This window comes from Lytechinus variegatus, chromosome 1 (assembly GCF_018143015.1).
Source record: "Lytechinus variegatus isolate NC3 chromosome 1, Lvar_3.0, whole genome shotgun sequence".
Lineage (NCBI taxonomy): Eukaryota > Metazoa > Echinodermata > Echinoidea > Temnopleuroida > Toxopneustidae > Lytechinus > Lytechinus variegatus.
In genome coordinates, this window is record NC_054740.1 from 10484887 (window position 1) to 10506650 (window position 21764).

Below are 21764 nucleotides of genomic sequence, written 5' to 3' on the forward strand. Positions count from 1 at the left end.
TGCCCTCATGCGTCATTTTCAGTGTTGTGGTCCTAATGTAATTTTGAATAAGATGGTACTGTGCATAGTACAGCTTCATGAAGGAGTTTTAATCTGTCAAGGCTTGTGTATTTATGCATTAGGGAAAATTGATGCACTTTCAAACAATTTTTTTTTAAGGGGGGGGGTTCCATTCCATCAAGCTATTATTACCATACTTTTACCTTTTATCTATTATACAATGTTTTATTCTTTCTTTTTGTCTCCAATTACGCAGGATTTGAATTCACAGAAGTATGACAGTGATGAATGATGCAGTCATCATTGGAGTCTGATCACCAAGACTATGGGCAAGAGAGAGAGAGAGAGGGTGAAAGGAAGGTGGAGGGAAGGATGAAGGGGGGAGAGGAAGGGAGGAGAAAGAAATCAGAGATCTAAGTAATGTGATAAATGATATTGTATTTAGAGGCTGCAAAGAAGGAAAAGTCCAGCTGGCAATATATACTTGTTACAAGAAGTTATACATCCGTCACCATATTCTCCTACACATGATATTAGTGAGTTTTTGCAACCACTATGCAGACACTTTCTAGAAGGTTGATAATCAATTGAAAATGCCCGTCAAATCACTATGAACAGCTTGGACGTAATTGTCAAAAATTTGTAAACCAGGACAGCAGATCGTCCTCAGATACCGAGCTGAAGGAAAATGGCAAATATGTCTTTTGTCCAAGACGTCACTGCCGTTTTGATTCACCTATTTGGACAAAGGGTGCATTGTCATGAAGGACTTTTTACAATAGATTCTCAACGTTCCAGAAAGTGTCTGTCGTGGTTGTGAAAACTCTATTTATACAGAAGAAAGACTTAGGAAAAAAGGTTGGCTGGATCATATAATACTAGTTTATTTTGTGCTAGGTTGCATTTTAAATGAACCATTAATCATTGATCCTCTGCAAGCTGGTATTCAATTTTAAAATAGCATTTACCCCAGAGCAATTTACACCTAAAGTCACTCGAAATTATTTTAGATTGAAAAAGGTAACATTTTATGATTTTTTTTCAATAATTATGTGATCACTTGACCCCCAAATCATTTTAAGTATCATCATTTGTTGCTCTTTAATTGATAGTGAACAAGAGAAGTACATCATAATATAGAACAGTTAAAATGTGTTTTTACTCCAGCTTTTCTTTGAAATATGGTAATACATGTACTTTCAGAAATAGGTGGATGTCTTTGTATGATTCAGTATGAACATTTTCTATTTTGTTGCTGCAGTCTTCAAGGAAACTAAATGTGTCTTATATAATATATCACTGAAATGCGGGAAAACAAGGATTCTAATTGTGTATTCAGAATTTTATTCAGAGCAGGATTTGGCTTAAGTATTCAGTGAAGTATTCAGAGGAAATGAGAGGAGAGAGAGAAAGGGTGAATAAAGGGGGAGAGATGCTTTGAAATTCTTTCCAAGAAAATCAGTGCTGCCATTTAGATTCGCATTAACTTGATTAACTTTTTAAATTTTAAGAAATGTATTTCAAACACAATCATATAGGTATTCAGGTTCTTAATTTTTCTTACACATTTTCACTTTTTTGTACCCTACTTAAATTTCAAGTTAAGCTGACAATGCCGTCACTAAATTTTTTACAGGCATGTGTATCATAATGGATACTACTTAAAAAGAAGACTTTATAGGTAGCTGAAAAAATTCAGTAAATATTCAATACAAAGATATTTTGGTACCTGATACTTAAAAATTTTGTAGAATTTGTACTTCAGATTTCATAGATATAAAGCATGTTTTGTTTTTAAGAAGTATTTTTAATGTATATTCATAAGATTTTTAAATATATCATTATCCTTTTTGCAATTGGTTCAGGGAATTTAGTGGATACCAAAAATAAAACATGGCATGGTGTAATATGGAGTTTTATGTAGTCATTAATTTCTTTGTTTATGGTATACAGCTCGAGACATATTCTTTTAGTTAGGTGTCTAAATGATAAGGTTGTTATATTTCTCAAACATTTTAGGAAATGCATGTACATTCGATATATTCGATATAAAGCATGCTGATGAAATATACATATTTCCTGAAAGATCTGTGTACGTAGATATTTGTCATTTTAAAAATGATCAGAAGAATAGAAGAAACAATATTATGTAATTTATTTGCACGGTTACAAATGGCATACTGTACATGTACATTAGTGTGTGATATGCTAGTGTTGTATCCTATTTAAAACGAGCTCATTTTTATTTAAAGATCATATTCATCTTTATATGATATACAGCACTGCATATTTGATATTGGTGATTTAGTCTTGATTGTAACGTTTCATTCAGCAGTGTTATTTTGATATATGGTATATTTTGAAATTGCTGATGTGTAAGTATCGTACCAGTCAGCTTTCAAATATTCCACAAAAAGATGTGGAAATGTGAACATTGTGAAGACAGAATTCAAGCAAATGGTCACTCCTTCCTAATCTTCCCTTTCACAGAAAATATGAATTTTTTACATCACCGATACAGTTTACAACACAGATATTGAAACAATACCACTCACTATTAGCTCTTAGGCTACGTTAGCAAAATTATAGCACCTAGTCTTATTCCAGACCTCCACCATAATTGAAAGTGTTTGATATTATCATATCAAATTAAATTCTAGTTTGAGATAATTTTGCAAATCAAAATTAATATATTAGTCTTCAATCCATAAACATCCTGTTGAATAGGATTTCCAGTTTATTTAGATTGTGTATATTGATAATAATGTTGGCTGAAAAGAGAAACTATATTATGTTTGTGTATTTAAAACTCTTATGAACACCAGGTTATGAAGTTCATAGATGTCATTCTTTTACTCTCTAAACCTCGCAATACTGATGACTTGGCAGAAACCGAACTATAAAAGAAAAAATGAAATTCCTAGAGTTATCAGTGTGAGGTTAGACACTTTTAATAGCGAATATATTCCTAATCTAAGGTGTTTTAACTTTAGGTATTCACCCCTTGATATAAGAAGACTCAATTCAGTTGACATCTTTTCGCCTAAAAAATTTGGTTACCGGTACATGTTTTTATAAAGTTGTTGGACAGAAGTGCCTTGGTCTACTGCATCTAGACTTTTTACTACCGCGTTTGACTTTTCACCTTATTCTAGTTGCAAATGTTTTTAACAGATACATGTAGATCATATTGTATGTGAAACAATTATTCAAAGATATGCTATATTCCCCCATCCTACAATATGAATAGCGAGTTTATTGATTACCATATTGTGTAATATACAGAAAAATGAGAATTATATCGGTACACCTGTTGTACAGATGAAAAGCTTTTTCTATTGTAAAAAGAAAGATAACAAAAGAAAAAATTGTTGCATTTTTACAAATTGTAATAAAAAATCAAATGCTGATCGGTGAGAAGGGAAATTTTGCTCTTGTGTAGTCATTCTTTTTAATCGTGTCTGAGTTTACATGCTTTTTCATATTTTGCTGTTCAGTTATGATTGATCAGCTTTATTGTAGTCAATTGGTGATTTCAAGTATGGTGTTGAGTTGAAAGCTGGTGTCAGTTTTATGGTAACACTAACACCAGCCCTAACACTGTGGTTGAAATTAGGCTGGTGTTGGTGGTGTGGTAACACTAACACCACCAGCCATAACACTACTTGAAATGAGACTGGGTTTGGTGTTGTGGCAAACCAGAAAGGAGGCTGGTGGTATTTTTTTTTTGGGGGGGGGCAACACCAGTCACAACACTGCACTTGAAATTAGGCTGGTGTTGTGGCATCACAACACCAGTCACAACATTGGACTTGAAATCAATCATCATACATATATAAATACCTACTTAGCTCCATTTTAATTGGCGTAAATTGGCCTGTTTCCAAATAAATTATAGATGAACAAGGCCAAATTACAATGATTTCAATGGGACCCATTAGGTATTCATGTGGCTATACATTTGGTCATTGCGAACCAATTTGTTTTAAATTTGGTTTGCTGAGGCTTTTTTGTAAAATCAGAGCGGCTTGCACTTTAAAGGTCAAATCTACCCAAACACAAAGTTGATTGGAATATACTGAGAAAAAAAAACAGCATCAAAGCTAAATAAAAATTACAAAATTGTGACATTTTAAGTTTTCAAAGTTTTTCAAAACAGTTTCTTTTGTATCATCTGAAGTAATTTTTTTTTAAATCAGATGGGGTGTACAAGCCTCGTAACTCAGAATTTGAAATTTGGAGGAAAGCTCTATAAAAACTTCTTGACATAAGTAACGATCTTCTTTGCCTAGGAGACTATTGTCAGACAATATGAGGTTACATCATTGCCATATTACTAAAATAGCAATCCCATGAAGGAACATTCACCACTATCAATTGATTGTACTGTACATTGTTACTGCCATTAAACATCTGAAGGGGGGGGGGCTGGAAAAATAAACATGTACCACTTTCCAACGAAAATAAGGACAAATTAAATACTGTATCTACATGTATAATGATGTGAGGGTTTATTAAAGATATATTATAAATATGAATTGTCTTCACAAATCATGATGAATATTTTCTTATCAATGATAAGAGATCTCCCAGTTATAATTGAAATGTATGAAGACTCCCCACTTCCTGGGGAATCCAGGGCTGGGAGCCATTTAAAGGCAAGTCCACCCCAACAAAAAGTTTATTGTAATAAATAAAGAGAAAAACAGAAGCAGCAACAATCTTCTCAAATTGTGTCACGGTTAGAGCAGTTCAAGAAGTAGTAATGGGGGTCATACATACAATAAGATTGATCATTTATGGAATAGCCCAAATTAAAATTAGATTCATAATCAGTTCATCTAATTACATGTATATAGACTGAGAGGGGTTGAGCCAAATGAGTATTTGATGATGTGGTTAAAGGTCAAGTCCACCTCAGAAAAATTTTGATTTGAATCAATAGAGAAAAATCAGACAAGCACAATGCTGAAAATTTCATCGAAATCGGATGTAAAATAAGAAAGTTATGACATTTCGAAGTTTCGCTTATTTTAACAACATAGTTATATGAACGAGCCAGTTACATCCAAATGAGAGAGTCAATGATGTCACTCACTATTTCTTTTGTTTTTTATTGTTTGAATTATACAATATTTCAATTTTTATGAATTTGATGATTAGGACCTCCTTGCCTGAAGCACAAAATGTTAAACTAATGGAATTCCACGTGTTAAGGGAGGAATGAAAGTTCATTTCACATGACAATGACGAGAAAATCAAAATATTTTATATTTCATTTAATAGAATACAAAAGAAATAGTGAGTGAGTGATGTCATCAGTTCCCTCATTTGCATACCGACCGAGATGTGCATATAAATGTTTTGTGAAATGAAGCGAAACTTGAAAATGTCATAACTTTCTTATTTTACATCCGATTTTGATGAAATTTTCAGTGTTATGCTTGTTGAATTTTTCTCTTTTTATTCAAATCAAGATTTTGTTGGGGTGGACTTGTCCTTTAAGAGAAGGATTTGTTTGTATATAAAATAGGATTAGACCAAGCAGGATGAGACCAAACAAAAGTGTAAGTGGAAATATTTCAATTAACAATTTATCCTAGTCCAGAGTGGTGTTACATAATCTTGGTCATAAATCATAAACTATACCCGAATACCGCAAAATTAACACAGTGGGATTCAGTTTCCGAAAACCCTGCATTCAGTTGCTTGTGAACATCAATAATTCAAATTTCTTGAAAATCACAACCGTGTTATTGATAAGACTGGCTCCTTATTCTCTTAAAATTAAAAATCATCTTTTGCTCTGTTTGAGGTGTTTTAACTTCTGTTCTGCCTGAATGATGGCGTTGCTGTCTGGATCATGCTGAATTACGAGTGCTTCCTCTCTCAGCATGTCACTGCATTCTTCAGTCCAACAGCTTCTTGAACATGTGAAGATGGCAATCACACCAAAGTCAATAGGTGGGGCTGTAAATAAAGAACAATCAAACATGGGGAGAAAAAAGGCATCTACAAACACCAGAACAACAAAATTAAATTTTGCACATAGCTGGAAAAATATTTTAAAAATTGAAAAGAACTTTGGAATCTCAAGGATTTTTCAGCCTGCAGGCACAGACCCTGATTGAAACTTTCATCAATAAGTTGGTCTTCACAACAGACTAGCACATTTAAAACCTGCTGTTTCAATTTCACTGTAGGCCATGTATTCAGACCACTTAACTCGAGTAAAGGGTTTGCAAAGCAGACTACATTCCTCATAGGTATAAACAAATTTCGAAAATCAAAATGGATATAACATAGTCAAATTGAACGTTAATACTATAGCCAAATTTTGATGAAAAAGTTGCAAATTTTCTCTTTTCAAAAGTGATTATGTTCTTTTCATTGTGTTGCCAATTTAGATTTTGTAATAATTATCTACATGAATACCTTGTTGATCAAGAAACTGCAAAGAGGGTAGTAGGGCAGGCATGAGTTGAAATTCAAAGAGTCTCTTGCTTCCACAATGAGGACAGGCTTGTATATTGGTTGACCGTTGATTGGAGTCCGTCATCCAAAGAGGTTCCCCACCATAACAATACCTGATAATACAATGGCAGATTTTCCACCAGCAATGGTATTTGTTTTATTTTCCATGATAATCTGCCATGCATGAAACTACTCAATAAGAAACAACTCTTACTATTTAAATCTATAATCAAAATATTTGTCTATTATTTATCTATTATATCTCTGAAAAAGGGGAATATCAACCACTAAAATGCAATGTATATCACAAACCTGAACATAATGATTTCTGACCTACAAACCCTAATATATTGGTGGACTGAGTCAAAAGGATATACATGCATATGTGCATAAAAGCTCTTGATAAGAAATTACCTTTATAGTTCAGGGCAGGACAAATGTCAAATTTGATTTAATTATTTGAGGATCTCTGAAATCAGGTATCCTTTCCTCATGAAAGCATTGCATATCAAAATATTGAACACAATGAGTGGTGGCATACATACAAGTACACTAATCTTGGTTAAGTATATGAGCAAACAGGAAATCAAATGTACACATGCATTAAAAGCTCTTGATAAGAATTTACCTTATGCATTGTCCAGGGCAGGTCTGGATCTTTTTAATAAACTTTTCAAAGGTTCTGTCCCCATGCTTGGCTGTGACCTTCTCGTATCCTTCACCATTACCACCTCTGCTACCACTAAAATCAGAAGAGTAGAACATGCAGGAATGAACTCGATAAAAGATAAAGGACTGAATGTTCCTTAACTCTCATCTAGCCATTCACCTTCAATGGGGACAAAACAAGATTTAAAACCTTGGAGCACAGGGCGACAGAGTAATCTATTGTTTCTCAAAATGACAACATGAAGTTCTTGTCCTTGTGCAAACTAACGTAACATGATAACGTAAGTTTAAATGAATAAAAATTGCAGAATTTACTTGATGAAATTACCTAGTATAGTATAAATTACTTGTTTTTACTGAAATGTCAATATAGGGGATGTGATCGAGGCAAAGTTTCTCTTTTTTTTTAATCATTCAGAAATTGCAGTACATACTAAAAATGACCCTTTTACTTATGTGTATTCCATTGACCTTTATCTCATACCCCTGCCATTCCAACAATGAGACATCCTCCCTCTTTTGATATTCTCTCATCATATGATGCTCAATAGTTCACAAACTTTTGTTGTCCTTCAAGCACATTCATAAATGTTGGAGATTAATTTTGGAACATTTTCAGGTTTCAACAGGTCTAGAAACAAGACAACTAACAAAATCAACAAATCACCCTTTCACCCTTCGGTAAAGTTTCCCTACCTCTTTCCCTCAGCATATTCTTGCCATTCTGATAATGAGACACCCTCCCTCTCTTGGTACTCCTTCATGAGCTGATGTTCATGCGTCAACAGATCTTCGCTCATCGCCGAAGGCTCATCAAACACATTGATGAAGTAGGAGACAAACTCTGGAACATTATCATCATTTGTAACAGGTTCAGAAACCACTTCTGACCAGGCAGATACTGGTTTTGATGAAGAAGGCTGCACTTGATGTTGGTTAAGGGGACCTTCCGTAAGCAGGCTGAGTTGCTCAAGACCATGCTCAAGTTCACTGGTATTGGATCGAGTCACGGTGTTGTTGACTGCTGGTAAACCTGGATCATCAATATTTGCCGCCTGCAGGATGACATGCATGTTTAAAAGCAGAGGTGAATTATTGCACAATAAGGAAAATTCAGAAATGGGAAATTTGTGATTAACTAACAATGAAATGATCGATGTGACTCCAATATTTTTGAATCAATCAGTTTTCAATTTCTTAGAATACCAGTATCAGTGGTTAAATTTAACCTTAAAATTTGAAAAAGGGACAATGAGAAAATGTTCAAATTTTTTTTTCTTAGATTTTTTTTTGAATTGAAATCTATAACCATGAAAGATTCATAATGTACATTCCATACATCATACACTAAAAGCCTTTGATGAATTATAACAAACAGAGCCATTTTTGACATGACATTGTATCACAAAAAGCATGTGACATCGCGATACTATACCCATATGCAGCAAATTGTGCAGTTTTAAAAGTTGTACAAGAAAAGGATATTTCGGTGGCTTTTTATCTGTCATCATCAGTATTTAAAGTCTGTTATTCCCGACTTTGTGGGGTTGGACAGTTCATTTTCTTGATGGCTCTCTTCCTAAACTGTCCTGTCATTTGAGTCAATTTGGAGGATGTTTGACACTGTTCTGTCTTCTTTGACAGTTCCCCCATGTCTTGCAAGGTCTCCTGTGTGGATTCCTCCAAGCAATTGTGGAATTTAATATTCCCTGGATGAGTGGGTCTCTTATCTCCTAGCCATTGACCAGATTTCAGATAACCAGAATAGAATGTTAAAGGGGACCGTCATGGCCCCCTGGTCCATGGGGTGGAAACCTACCACAACTGCTGCAAAAGATTTCTCCTTGCTCATACTAAGTTGGGTAATAGCATCTTGATCACCTCCAACTCCATCACTATCATCGCCCCAATCATCTGCATCATCACACCAATCTGTGTCAAATGTCGCTGCGTCATTCACTGGTTCCTGTACAGGGCCAGACACGGATCCAATATCAGCAGGGTTGGTTTCCACTCGTTTCTGAGTCCTGAAGACTCTAAAACTGAATTTGGATGAAATAGAATGGGCTTGTGGTCAATCAATTAAAAAGCAAAGAAATAATTTCTTACTCAGGTTAAATTCACGTTACTATACAAAACTTTTCAAAACCTAATCAGAGTTTTATTCAAAAGACAATAAGTTCATGAGTCTGGTTGTTACCAGGGATGTAGTCAAAGCCGGTCTCAAGAAGACATTTTGCTGGCCTTGGCTTCAGCCTCAGCCCAAGTCATGTGTACAAAGTCTATGGGAGGTTTTCTCCAGTGGCATCACGAGTCAGAAGTAACAGCCTTGACGAAATCTCTATTTTGTTACTAAATTGATACTTTTGTCATAAAAGATTTAAATCAATTTTTCTTAAGCACCCTGTAGTACACAGTTTGAAACCATGACATACAAACCTGTATGAGTGCTGCTGACACGGACCGGTCAGACATGTAAAGACATAGATTGTTCTATGGTACACGGAACCATCTAGAGGGCAGTACAGCTGGCTCACAAGGGTCAACAAACTTTGGCAAGCATCGCAATTTGGGTGTGGGGTACGGCTACTCATCCAATCCTATACTCACATCAGAAAACGAATACAATCATCAATTAACTACAAATGCTGGAAGAATGCTATTGCAGCAGTCGAGCTTCCATGTCTATCTCCTTGTCAGCAATATATTGATGCTTCAATGAGGTGATATTGACTTCTTAATATCTTAGAGTACAATACTGAGAATACTGCCAGTCTTTTCAGAACTGGTCGAGCCTGATTTAGATTAAAATACGAATCAGGTTATTACAAAGTGACTGTTTGTATACAGCGACACCCCCCCCCCCCTTCTGATATCTTATTCCTGACTCTGCTTTATTTTCAAAATGTTATGATACTGCATGCTCTTAGGTCGATAGCTTGGGGGAGCGGCAGGGCCAGGGTGGAACCTTTTGTTTTTAAGTTCAGCAAAGTGATACCATACCAATGGCAGCTGTACTGCTACCTATAGGCTATAGTAGTATCCACTTTCTCACTGCAACCACCCTGCCTGTGGTGAATCTAAGTATGTAGATCTATAAAGTATAAACACACACTTTAAAAATTCTTTAAACTGTCACTTTCATAACCCAAAATACTCACTTCCATACAGTTGTGATTTATTTTTCATTAGTAACTTGGGAATGATTTTTTTATTCACCACAGCACTCAAAAACTTTAATTTTGAGCATATTTTTGTGTGGGCCCTCTAGAGGTGGAAAGGAAAAGTGTGCCTGAATTGTCACAATACAATCTCTATTATCAATTCAGATGATATAATTAAACCAATTCAACTTACTTAAGAGCCAATTATATAAATGGAAACTGAGAGTGTCATAAAAACAAGCATTTGTCCCCATGAACAAGAGAAAATAAGCCAAACATTTCCAAACAAATTGCAACTATACGGAAATTGGTATTTTGGTCACAAAAGTGATATTTTAATGATTTTTTTAAATTGTGTGCTGACCACACTTGTTCACTGCTACCACCCTGCCTGTGGAGAATGGGTGATTTCAAGTACGGTGTTGAAAGCTGGTGTTGGTGTTGTGACAACACCAACACCAGCCACACCGTACTTGAAATTAGGCTGGTGTTGGGATTGACCTTGAAAAATATGACGTATTTCCGGCAGTTCGTGTTGAAGAATGGTGTTGAGTATCGTCTGCTAAACCCAGCACTGCGGCTGGTGTTGACAATCTACGTGCAATTTCCCCATTCACCAACACCAACCCCCAGAGATTGGGAAAATCACGATTTCAAGTTCGGTGTTGGTGTTGGCAATCTCAAGCTCGTGAACAGGCGGCAAACACGATGAAACATCCCCGGAAAATTTGTTTTTACAGTTAAGATGAGTTCAAATTATTTGAACTTTATATATTTTGATGAAGAAGAATGTTCACTCTTTTGAATTCTTGAATTAATTAAAGCATTTGTATTCTGTACGATGAGAATTTGATGCATTTCTCTCCAATTTATTTTCGTTGTCGAGACTTCTCGCGTGAAGTTGAGATGATTTAGCAGGGCAGAGCAGAGGCGTGACGTCATGTGCTATCGATAAACACAACCGGTATCTTTCCTCTGAACTCAGCTCGGTGTTGGAGCTCGGTTCAGTGGACTTTTTATGCTCTCAACACCAACACCAACACCGAACTTGAAATCACCCAATCTACAGGTAGAACTATGGTATGCCAATGTTGTATAGAGCACACACTTTAAAATATCACTTTTGTGACCAAAATTACTAATTTCCAGTTGCAATTTATTTTTCATTAGTAACTTGGGAATAATTTTTGTATTTACCAGAGCGCTCAAAAACTTGATTTGGGGGCATGTTTTTGTGTACGCCCACTCATTCGATGAACAAGGTTATGACATATAACCACTCATTCAATGAACAAGGTTATGATATAACCTTGTTCTCAGTTACATCTCCATGTCATGTGTGGCAAAATAAGGATGGCAATGTTTGGCTTATTTTCTCTTTTTCTATGGGACAAATGCTTGATTTTCTTACATTTTCGGTTTTCATTACAGCTATTCATCATATAACTTGGCTCTTATGTAAATTTGATTCTTTAGATTAAAAAAATAGTGCTTGAAAAATTTTCATTTTTCAAGCACTAGATCTATTTTTCATCAAGAAAAAAAATAATTAAATAAAATTTACTTAAGAGCCAAGTTATACAATGAAAAGCTGTAATAGCAACTGACAGTGTAAAAAATCAAGCATTTGTCCAAAAGAAAATGAGACACACATGGAGATGTAACTTGTTCACTGCTACCATCTGGCCTGTGGAGAATCTACAGGTAGGACTATGGTATGCCAATGCTGTATAGAGCACACACTTTAGAAAATTATTAAATATCACTTTTGTGACCAAAATTACTAATTTCCATACAGTACTAATTTATTTATCATTAGTAATGTGGGAATAATTTTTGTATTCACCAGAGCGCTCAAAAACTTGAAATTTGGGCATATTTTTGTGTACGCCCTCTATTGGTGGAAAGTAATATGGCAAGAAAATTTTCATTTTTTGATCTCTATTTTTAATTAAGAAAAAAATTATATAAAGAATCAAATTTAAATAAGAGCCAAGCAGTATGAATTAACAGGTCTAATGACTAAATACTAATGAAAACTGTCAGTGTAAAAAAATCAAGCATTTGCCCCAAAGAAAAAGAGAAAATAAGCCAAACATTGCCACCCTTATTTTGTCACACATGGAGATATAACTGAGAACAAGGTTATATTATAACCTTGTTCATGATTGAATGAGTGCTGAGAACAAGGTTATATCATAATCTTGTTCATTGAATGAGTGCATGACCATGGCATGGCATGCCATGCTAAAAAAAATTCTGAACTTTGATCCGTCAGGATCAGGTGAACATCCCCACCAACTAATTTTATATAAATGTGTGCGCGTCAACTCATTACAGACATCAGTATGAAATGGTCGAAACTCGAATGTCAAACGAGTACGAGCTCAGAAACTCATAAAGCTAGGATTAAGTTTTAATAGGAAGTAGGATCCATCGTTTCCATGCATACACAAATTGTATCGCGTGGGTCTACACAAAAAAAATGTCGGTAGTTAACTTGTAATCTTGTATACTTGCCGGTTTTCCTCCAATTTTATTAACATCCCATGCACTGTGTTCAGAATTATCGATCCGTTCATCTATTACACCAATAAGGGAAGCGGGAAATGCATTGGCTGCCATTATTTTAAAGATTATCTCTCTAATAACACGGATTTGGCAGAATAGGTCTCTACGTACGGTAGTAACACAACACAGTCACATGTCTTGATTGCGCAATACATTACCCTTGTCTCGATACCCCCACCACCACAAAGCGAAAAGGATCGAGGAAAATTGAGGAAAAGGAAGAAAGTAAAGGGGAAAGTTGGAAAGAGGGAGAGAGAGAGAATGGGAAGATAAAGAAATATTATAAAGGAAAATAAAAGAAAAGGTAGATAGAATTAGAAAGAAAATAGCGAGAGACGGGGAGAGACTGAGGGGGGGGGGCGGGCGAGGGGAACCAAAAGGAAGGAAAAGAGAGAAGACCAGGGGGTGGGCTAGTCTGCTGGGCAAACCCTTCACTCGAAATAAGGGTCTAAATGTGCAGCCTACTCATGCCTTGTGTACTGTGCTAGTCTTTGCGTGGATGCACACTTGTTGATCAAAGTTCCAATGAGGGTCTGTGCCTGCAGACTAGGGGTGGGCCGGGGGAACTAAACTTGAACTAGACGAAGGACTGCACCATAGAGATGTAATTAGTATACATCTCTATGGACTGCACTCCCTAGTCTTATGTCATTGAGCGTAGTGATGGTGGCTTGTCATGTTGCTGACAAACTTTTTAATACACCTTTTGAGCCGTATACGTGTCTCTCTTAATTAAAAAAATCCCTATAAAGGCCTAGCTGCATGGTGAAATATAACAAAAGGAAATACGAAATGAGCTTAATTGCCTTTTAGACGCGGATCGAGGGGAGCCGCGCAAATTTAGGGAAAAGTGAAAGACAAGAAAAAGGGGGAAGTATAGAGGCTGGGGCCTGTGGGATGGCCTTGCACAAGATAATATGCAAGAGCTAGTTTGGGGCAAGATCGAGGATACCGCTCCCAGGAATAAAGAGCTAAGCAAGGATAAGGGGGAAAGAGATAGAATAAAGATAGAAAGTAAGAGGAAGAAGAAAATAAAACAAAAAAGTCAAATAATAATTGAGCGAAAGAGAGTAGCATATCATATGTGCCAGGAGTGGTTAATCATTCCCGAAAACTTTGGGAGTCTATAAAGTAAACTAAATGATACTCCGGCCCAGGTCTATGATTGTTTACATATTCTCGAAAATTTTCAGGTCAACTCGGTTTCCCTAGTATCAACTTGAATTTCACCTTGCATTCCATGCCTGCTTTATTTGCTTACATATCGATTTAAAAAGCCTCAGTATATTATATACCAAACTTCAATTCGCGCTTTGCACTCCCATTATTTATTTAAAGGACAAGTCCACCCCAACAAAATGTTGATATATGAATAAAAAAAACCAAAAAAGCATAACAGTGAAAATTTCATCAAAATCGGATGTATAATAAGAAAGTTATGACATTTTAAAGTTTCGCTTAATTTAAAAAAAATCATGCACATCCAGGGGCCTGTTGCATAAAACTTTTTACCAGAGAAAACTCTGCTAAAAACTGAAAACTAAGGTTCGATAAAACAACCTGAGTTTTCTCAGGTAAAAAGCTTTATGCAACGGGCCCCTGGTCTGTATGCAAATGAGGAGACTGATGACATCATCCACTCACTATTTCTTTTGAATTTTATTATATGAAATCTTAAATATTCTAATTTTGTCAAGTGAAACAGCGATTAATTCCTCCCTGAACATGTGGAATTAGCATTGTTAAAGATCAAGTCCACCTCAGAAAAATGTTGATTTGAATTAATAGAGAAAAATCAGACAAGCACAATGCTCAAGATTTCATCAAAATCGGATGTAAAATAAGAAAGTTATGACATTTCAAAGTTTCGCTCATTTTGTAACAAAATAGTTATATGAACGAGCCAGTTACATCCAAATGAGAGAGTCGATGCCACTCACTACATGTATTTCTTTTGTTTTTATTGTTTGAATTAATAGCAGTATAATAATTTATACAATATTTCAATTTTTACGAATTTGATGATGAGGACCTCCTTCATGAAGCACAATAATATGTTAAAATAATGGAATTCCACAATAAGGGAGGAATGAAACTTCATTTCACATGAAAATGACGAGAAAATCAAAATATTTCATATTTCAAACAATTGACATCATCGACTCTCTCATTTGGATGTAACTGGCTCGTTCATATAACCGTTTTGTGAAAAATAAGTGAAACTTTAAAATGCCATAACTTTCTTTTTTTACATGATATTTTCAGCATTATGCTAGTTTGATTTTTCTCTATTTATTCAAATCAACATTTTTCAGGGGTGGACTTGACCTTTAACTAAGGTATACCTATTGAAGGTATACCTAGTCTTCATCTGTAAGATGCTTAAATGTGATGTTTCGTTTCTCGCATTGTTTAGTGATAATCAGGAATGCTAATATGCTGCTTAAAGTGTTTCGTTTTTAGGTCATACAAAAGAACTTGCACTTCGTGCTCGTATTACATTTTGGTCAGTGATATGGGCCTATTTATCTTGTATACCTGAATAAAAAGGGTATTCATGTGACAAATCAGTAATACAATTACAATTATTGCAAATACAATTCGGTTTTATTAAACATACTCATCAAAAAGTCAGAATTAAGACGATGAGTTCACAATCAAAAGCATAAAATAAATAGGCCAGGGGCCGCGGAAGCGGGGGGGGGGGGGGTAAAAACGTAACTATGAATACGATTGTGATTTTTGCACCCCCCCCCCACTTTGAAAACTCTTCCGCGGCCCCTAGCCCTGCAGGCAACAACATTTATATATAACCAACTACAATTAAGGAAAAAATATGTTCCAAAATTCATTAACACTAAAACATAGTGAAATTAAAAGTGCAGGTGTAATGTAAAGGTTTGAATGACAGACAGAACAACTGAACTAGAATAACTTGTTGCAACAAGCCAACATGTGGTAGATCTGCACATTTTTTGCATAATCAGTCTTCATTTTCTAACGCATTATAGGCCCTATCTCCCATCATAAGTCCCCGCCCCAATACTGGATCCGCCCCCATGGCTCTTGAAATATATAATGGGCCTTTGGAGGTTTTCCACACACAAAAAAATATGACGATCAAATTCTGAAATCTGGCCCCAAGCCAGTGGCATAATGAGCCAAATATCGGGCAAACTGGCGTTAAAGTACAAAAGCGAGCGAGGAAGTACATTTCAGCACTGAGCATTTACAAAAATCAAATTTTGTGATAATGTTAAAATATTATTTCACCCTTCTCTCTTTCCTTTTCTTTACTTATAGACCGTATTCTATTTTTTTTGTGAGTTTTTTTTAGCGGGGGGGGGGGGGGGGGGGGAAGCCCCAAGCGCCCCCCCCCATCTGCACGTCACTGCTAAATTTATTATTATGTAATGCAGTCTACTTATTATCCTTCTAATTTTACATAATATACTAGTATATATTGATATAAAAGGAGAGATGATAATACCCCCCCGGGCCGGTCCCCCGCCCATGATCCCCCTGCATGTGCATTATATATGCCGGATTCTCGCAAATTGCCTGCATGCGATATGCCGCAAGCGAGCAGCAAATTTAGTGTAATGAATGTGACTCTGAGTGGTGGCTGTCGAATGGTTAACTGTCATTTTTTTAAAGCTTCTCATTAGTTTATATTTGATGACCATTTGAAAAAAGCTGCAGGAACATTTTCACAAATACGTACTTTTGATATTAATCTCATTCGATTGAGCTGACAAACTTCAGAAATCCGAACAATAATGCTAAGATTGCGGACTTTCGTACCACTCGGGAGGCGTGGCTCCGCTGCCGGTCTTTCCTCCACCACCAACAGTTCTTCCCCACGCCGAACCCCAAGGCGTGATTGTTATCGTCTTCCCGTTGCACCGACAGGCCGCTTTCTTACTACCAGGTACAGTTGTCTTGACTTTCATTTTGATTTTTGCTGAACCACATTTCAACCTTATTTCTCTTTATAGATTCCTTCGGTATCAGGTCCTTTCCTATGATTTTTCAAAGAGCAGATCATTATCTTTTGTGCATGAAGAAAAAAAATTCTAGTTAAAGTTTTTACAAAACTTTTGTAAACAATTACGGTCAAGGAAAAAAAGAGATTCGTTAAAAATATATTAAAATGTTGTTTTGCTAGAGTATTAGCATAAGAGAATGCAAGATTAGACAAATTCAGGTATAAATAAAAAAAATAAGTAAGGGGCTTTTATGGCTTTTTAAGTAGTTAAGGTATCAATCAATTTCCTTCTCAAATTTCTAGAGTCCAGACTCCAGGGGCCCGTTTCTCAACACCGTCATAAGTCTAACTTCTTGACTAAATCGGAGATAGTGAGCTACTTGTCCGCTAACCGTTTCACGAAGCCCTCTTTACCAAGATCGTGTACAACAACCTCACTAAATATTTATGACACCTCCGAACCTGTCATAACTTCTTTCTTAATGACGTAGTGGCATCACGTGGGTAGACTATGACATGCAAAAGAGCCGAGAAATTTGAAAATTATAATCTTACGTAATCAATCATAGAGGTTGAAATTACATCCCAAAATAAGTGGGATAATGCATTCAATGATCATTGTAATACAAAGTAACTATGAAAACTGTTGGTAAAACGCCACAAAACCATTCATTTTGAAATAGTAAAATAATTTAATCGATAAAAATTCTACCACGTCAGGCCATCCATAACTGGACTTGTATTTGTCGTTTTCAGACCCTATTGACATTTGGATAAATTCTAATCTCTAATTTATGCGTAGGATTTGTCAAATCGTAAGATCGGTATCAAAGATTTATAAAAAAAGTGTTAAACTATATTTCGATGATGTTTGGAATCGTAAAACATTGTATAATTATCATAATTTTACAAATAAAACCGTTATGGTTTACTTTCGTAAACTATTAAAATTGGATATCCCGGGGGTACCCATCTCAACGTCCACATGTGATTTTTTAGTCATGAAATAAATTATTCATAATTCCATTGTTCAGCAATCGAATGCCCCAGTCTTCATGGTCTAAGTATGTATGATGCATAATTTACCTGTGCTATTATTTTTAAAAGATGTAATTCCCAATTCATCACAATATTTGCAATTTTGTCATAATTTTTCTTTTTGAAAATTATGCTATTTTGTGACTAAGGCTACGTCTCGTCTGCTCCTTTTACCGATAGTATCGATATCAAGGTATTTTAGTTAGGAAGCCTTTCGTGAAACAGGTTTAGTAAGATTGGAACTAACTCCGTAGTTTGTGGATAAAGATATGACTAACTTGTCCAGGTGTTGAGAAACGGGCCCCAGATCTGTATTAATTTTACATTTAATTCAAATAAAGTTATGTGGTGTATCAAAATCACGACTAGGAACCAAGTAGGGTCTGTGTGAATAATCCAGTTTCAAGATTGGGTAGAAAAAAATTAGGGAAAGTTTTGCCTTTGACTAAGAGCATTAAATTTTTTTTTTCAATTCAAGATGCATGGAAAGCTGCTCGCATATGACGTCACAAATCTAAAGGTTAAACTTCTAATAACTTTTTTGATCTTTGATAGATTTTCCTCAAACCCTCACCAATACTGTATTGTTTTTTCTGCTATGTTTGCAATAATCTTTTTGGCAGGGTGTGTAGTATCGTAAGTGTTCTTTTGTTATGATGTTTTTAAGGATACCGTATGAGACGGTCAATAATAAAAGTGAGAAACAGGATAAACAGTGTTCAATCCACATTTTGTTGTTTTGAGAATATCTAATCATTATATTGGCGACGAGTTGAGTGAGGATGAATCTCCCACAATTTGAACGATTTTCTGTGCATGATGAGCCGGCAACAGTTGGACAAAGATGGGCAAAATACGTCAAGAGACTGAATAATTTCTTTACGGCATTTGCTATCAACGATGCCAAGCAACAACGAGCGCTTCTCCTCCACTATGCTGGACCGGAGGTTTCGGACATTTTTGACACATTACCTGATACGGGTGAGTCCTATGAATCAGCCAAAAAAGCACTCGAAAAGCATTTCTGTCCATCAGTGAACATTGAATATGAGCGTTTTGTGTTCAGGCAGTGTAGACAAAGTGAAGATGAGACTGTTGATCACTATTGTCAGCGATTGCAAAAACTTGCTGTTTCGTGTGATTTTGCTGACAAGGATGGCGAAATTAAGTCGCGAATTATTCTTGGATGCCATTCACAAAAGCTACGCCGACATGCATTGCGAGAAACAATCTCGTTGGACAAAACTCCTTAGTACAGCACGGGCTTATGAACAAGCAGATCGTCATGCTGCAGTGATCGAGGGTGCTGAAGCTACCGCTATGACCGTCCAAGCGGTTGGGGCTCGTAATCGTACACACCCAGTGCAACGTCAGCGACAGTCGCAACAACACCATACAGCAAAGACTGAGCACTCTACATGCCGCAACTGTGGAGGTGTGTTCCCACACCGACACAAACCTTGTCCAGCCAAGGGCCAGACATGTCATGCCTGTGGTAAGCAAAATCATTTTGCCAAGTACTGTACATGTATGTCTAAAAACAAAGCTAAAGCTGCTAGTGCTAAACATGTCCAAGCCAGTACCACTACCACCTGTCACATTGACCCTCAAACCAAGAGTTCAGGCCCAGAACCTCCAAGTACAGGTCAATATGAGCACTACCAGTTTCATGTCCAGGCACAATCACTACCTGAAGTGCCTAAACCAACTGTAACTGTACATGTAAATGGCACCCCCATCAGTGCTCTCATCGATACAGGGGCATCAGTCATGATGATGTCTCAGCGGACATTCGCTAGGATCACGCCACAGCCACGTTTAGTTGTACATTCTGATCCTGTGTACGGCTATGGCAGTGACACCCCTCTTGATGTTCAAGGTACCTTCACAGCGACAGTAAGCTACAAGTCGTCGTCTGCTAACACTACAGTTTACGTTACCTCTCATGATGGTGCTACGCTTCTGAACTTAGCAACAGCCACTGCCCTCAATCTCGTAAAACTCACATATGCCACATCATCAGCTTCGCCTAGGTCAGTCTATCCAGATCGTTTTACCGGCATAGGCAAACTGAACAACTATCGCTATCACATACAGGCAGACACATCTGTAACTCCTGTAGCTGTTCCACATCGTCGTATACCATTTCACATGCGTGACAAAGTGGTAAAGGAGCTTGACCGGTTGTTGGAATGTGATATCATTGAAAAGGTGGAGAACACACCTACGCCATGGGTCTCGCCTATCACAGTCGTGCCCAAGCGGAATAGCGAGGCCATTCGCATCTGCGTTGATATGCGAAATGTCAACACCGCCATCAAGCGTGAACGTCACATCATTCCAACAGTTGATGATCTTATCGCATCTCTCAATGGGGCAACAACATTCAGCACGCTGGACTTAAATTCTGGGTATCACCAGATTGAGCTCGATGAAGAGTCGCGTCAGTACACAGTCTTTTCTACACATGTTGGGCTCTTTCGTTACAAGCGGCTCAATTTTGGTCTTTGTTCCGCGTCTGAGGTTTTCCAGCATGCAATACAGATAACCTTTCAGGACCTACCAGGTGTGCTGAACATCAGCGATGATCTTCTTGTCTTCGGTCGCGACCAAGCAGAACATGATGCACGACTTCATGCTGTTATGCAGCGTCTACGCTCAGTGAACTTGACGCTAAACCCTGCTAAGTGTGTCTTCAGCACAGATCGCGTAGTGTACTTCGGGCATGTCTTCACATCCAACGGCATCAGTCCTGATCCGCGTAAGGTGGATGCAATCAACGCTGTTGCAGAGCCACGAAACATCTCAGAGATGCGCAGTTTCTTAGGCATGGTTACATACTGTGCTCGTTTCATTCCTGACCTCGCGTCCATCTCTGCTCCTCTCAGACAACTCACAAAAGCTGACGTGCCATGGACATGGGGACCATCTCAAACATCAGCATTCAGTCGCATCAAGGAGCTAGTCTCCCAACACTGTACTATGGGATATTTCAACCCAGCAAACCCCTCAGAGGTTATTGTCGATGCAGGCCCTCTTGGTCTTGGGGCAATTTTGGTCCAGCATGACTCGCGCACACAGTCAGTCATCCCTATCGCGTTAGCTAGTCGGTCATTGACACCTGTAGAACAGCGATACTCGCAAACCGAAAGGGAGGCATTGGCCATCACATGGGCTGTCAGACACTTTCATATCTATTTGTATGGTGGATCATTTGTTGTAACCACAGATCACAAGCCACTGTTATCAATGTTCAATAACGCCCATTCAAAGCCGCCGATCCGCATAGAACGCTGGTTACTGCGGCTACAAGCGTACGACTTCCAGGTCCAATACCACCCTGGAAAATTGAACCCAGCAGACTACATGTCACGCCACCCGCGTATCGCGGAGAGCGCAGGATCATCAGCAGAAGAAGAAATCGCAGAACAGCAGGTTTCCTTCATTGCAGCAAACGCGATTCCAAAGACAGTCACGCATGAGGATATAGTATCTGCAACAAGCACTGATGATGTTCTTCAAAACTGTATGCGTGCTATCCAGGAGGATAGCTGGAATGATCTTCTAGCAGCTGCAGATGCATCATTGCAGAGCGAATATAGAAGCCTACATGAAGTACGCGATCAACTCACTGTATCGGATGGCAATAGCATGCTCTTACGCGATCATCGTATCGTCATTCCGCGTTCGCTTCGGCAGCGTATCATCGACATAGCACACGAGGGCCATCAGGGCATAACTAAGACAAAGGCTCTCTTGCGTGAGAAGGTGTGGTTCCCTTCCATTGATCGTATGACTGAACACACAGTTCGTGATTGTCTGTCCTGTCAGATGAATACCGTTGAGCACGCCAAGGAACC

The 21764-nt window shown here is 37.3% G+C and overlaps 3 protein-coding genes across 10 annotated transcripts in view; 2 read left to right on the forward strand and 1 right to left on the reverse strand.

Annotated features, from left to right (window-relative positions):
* Positions 1 to 3426, forward strand: part of LOC121426430 (trichohyalin-like) — a 100124-nt gene extending 96698 nt beyond the window's left edge. For all 6 annotated transcript variants that reach the window (XM_041623060.1, XM_041622768.1, XM_041622849.1 and 3 more), the window contains one exon: positions 257 to 3426. In XM_041623060.1, the coding sequence (XP_041478994.1) occupies positions 257 to 279 (23 nt within the window). In that variant the 3' untranslated portion in view covers positions 280 to 3426. The remainder of the gene's footprint in view (positions 1 to 256) is intronic.
* A 2083-nt stretch (positions 3427 to 5509) lies between these two features.
* LOC121426871 (programmed cell death protein 2-like) lies at positions 5510 to 13035 on the reverse strand. Of its 3 annotated transcripts, XM_041623382.1 has the most exons (8): positions 12828 to 13035; positions 9583 to 9743; positions 8963 to 9185; positions 7840 to 8198; positions 7103 to 7216; positions 6436 to 6587; positions 5776 to 5970; positions 5510 to 5721 (listed from the first exon to the last, which is right to left on the reverse strand). In XM_041623382.1, the coding sequence occupies exons 1-7, from the start codon at positions 12930 to 12932 to the stop codon at positions 5795 to 5797; spliced, it is 1290 nt and encodes a 429-aa protein (XP_041479316.1). In that variant the 5' UTR covers positions 12933 to 13035; the 3' UTR covers positions 5510 to 5721; positions 5776 to 5794. The 3 variants fall into 3 exon arrangements, with proteins under 3 accessions (XP_041479316.1, XP_041479245.1, XP_041479325.1); XM_041623311.1 differs by having other exon boundaries at positions 5510 to 5970; XM_041623391.1 differs by lacking the exon at positions 9583 to 9743 and having other exon boundaries at positions 5510 to 5970; positions 12828 to 13007.
* Positions 13036 to 16449: 3414 nt separating this feature from the next.
* The window catches only part of LOC121427157 (medium-chain acyl-CoA ligase ACSF2, mitochondrial-like), a 31541-nt gene continuing 26226 nt past the window's right edge, over positions 16450 to 21764 (forward strand). Inside the window, exon 1 of the mRNA XM_041623456.1 lies at positions 16450 to 16809. Within this exon, the coding sequence (XP_041479390.1) occupies positions 16658 to 16809 (152 nt within the window). The 5' untranslated portion in view covers positions 16450 to 16657. The remainder of the gene's footprint in view (positions 16810 to 21764) is intronic.

Coding starts and splice junctions, on each gene's coding strand:
- LOC121426871 (XM_041623382.1), bottom strand. CDS start 12,932: ATGGCAGCCAATGCATTTCCCGCTTCCCTTATTGGTGTAATAGATGAA. Junction 7,217..7,839: donor GAATATGCTGAGGGAAAGAG/GTAGGGAAACTT, acceptor TTCTGATTTTAG/TGGTAGCAGAGGTGGTAATG. Junction 5,971..6,435: donor GCAGTTTCTTGATCAACAAG/GTATTCATGTAG, acceptor CTTTATTTACAG/CCCCACCTATTGACTTTGGT.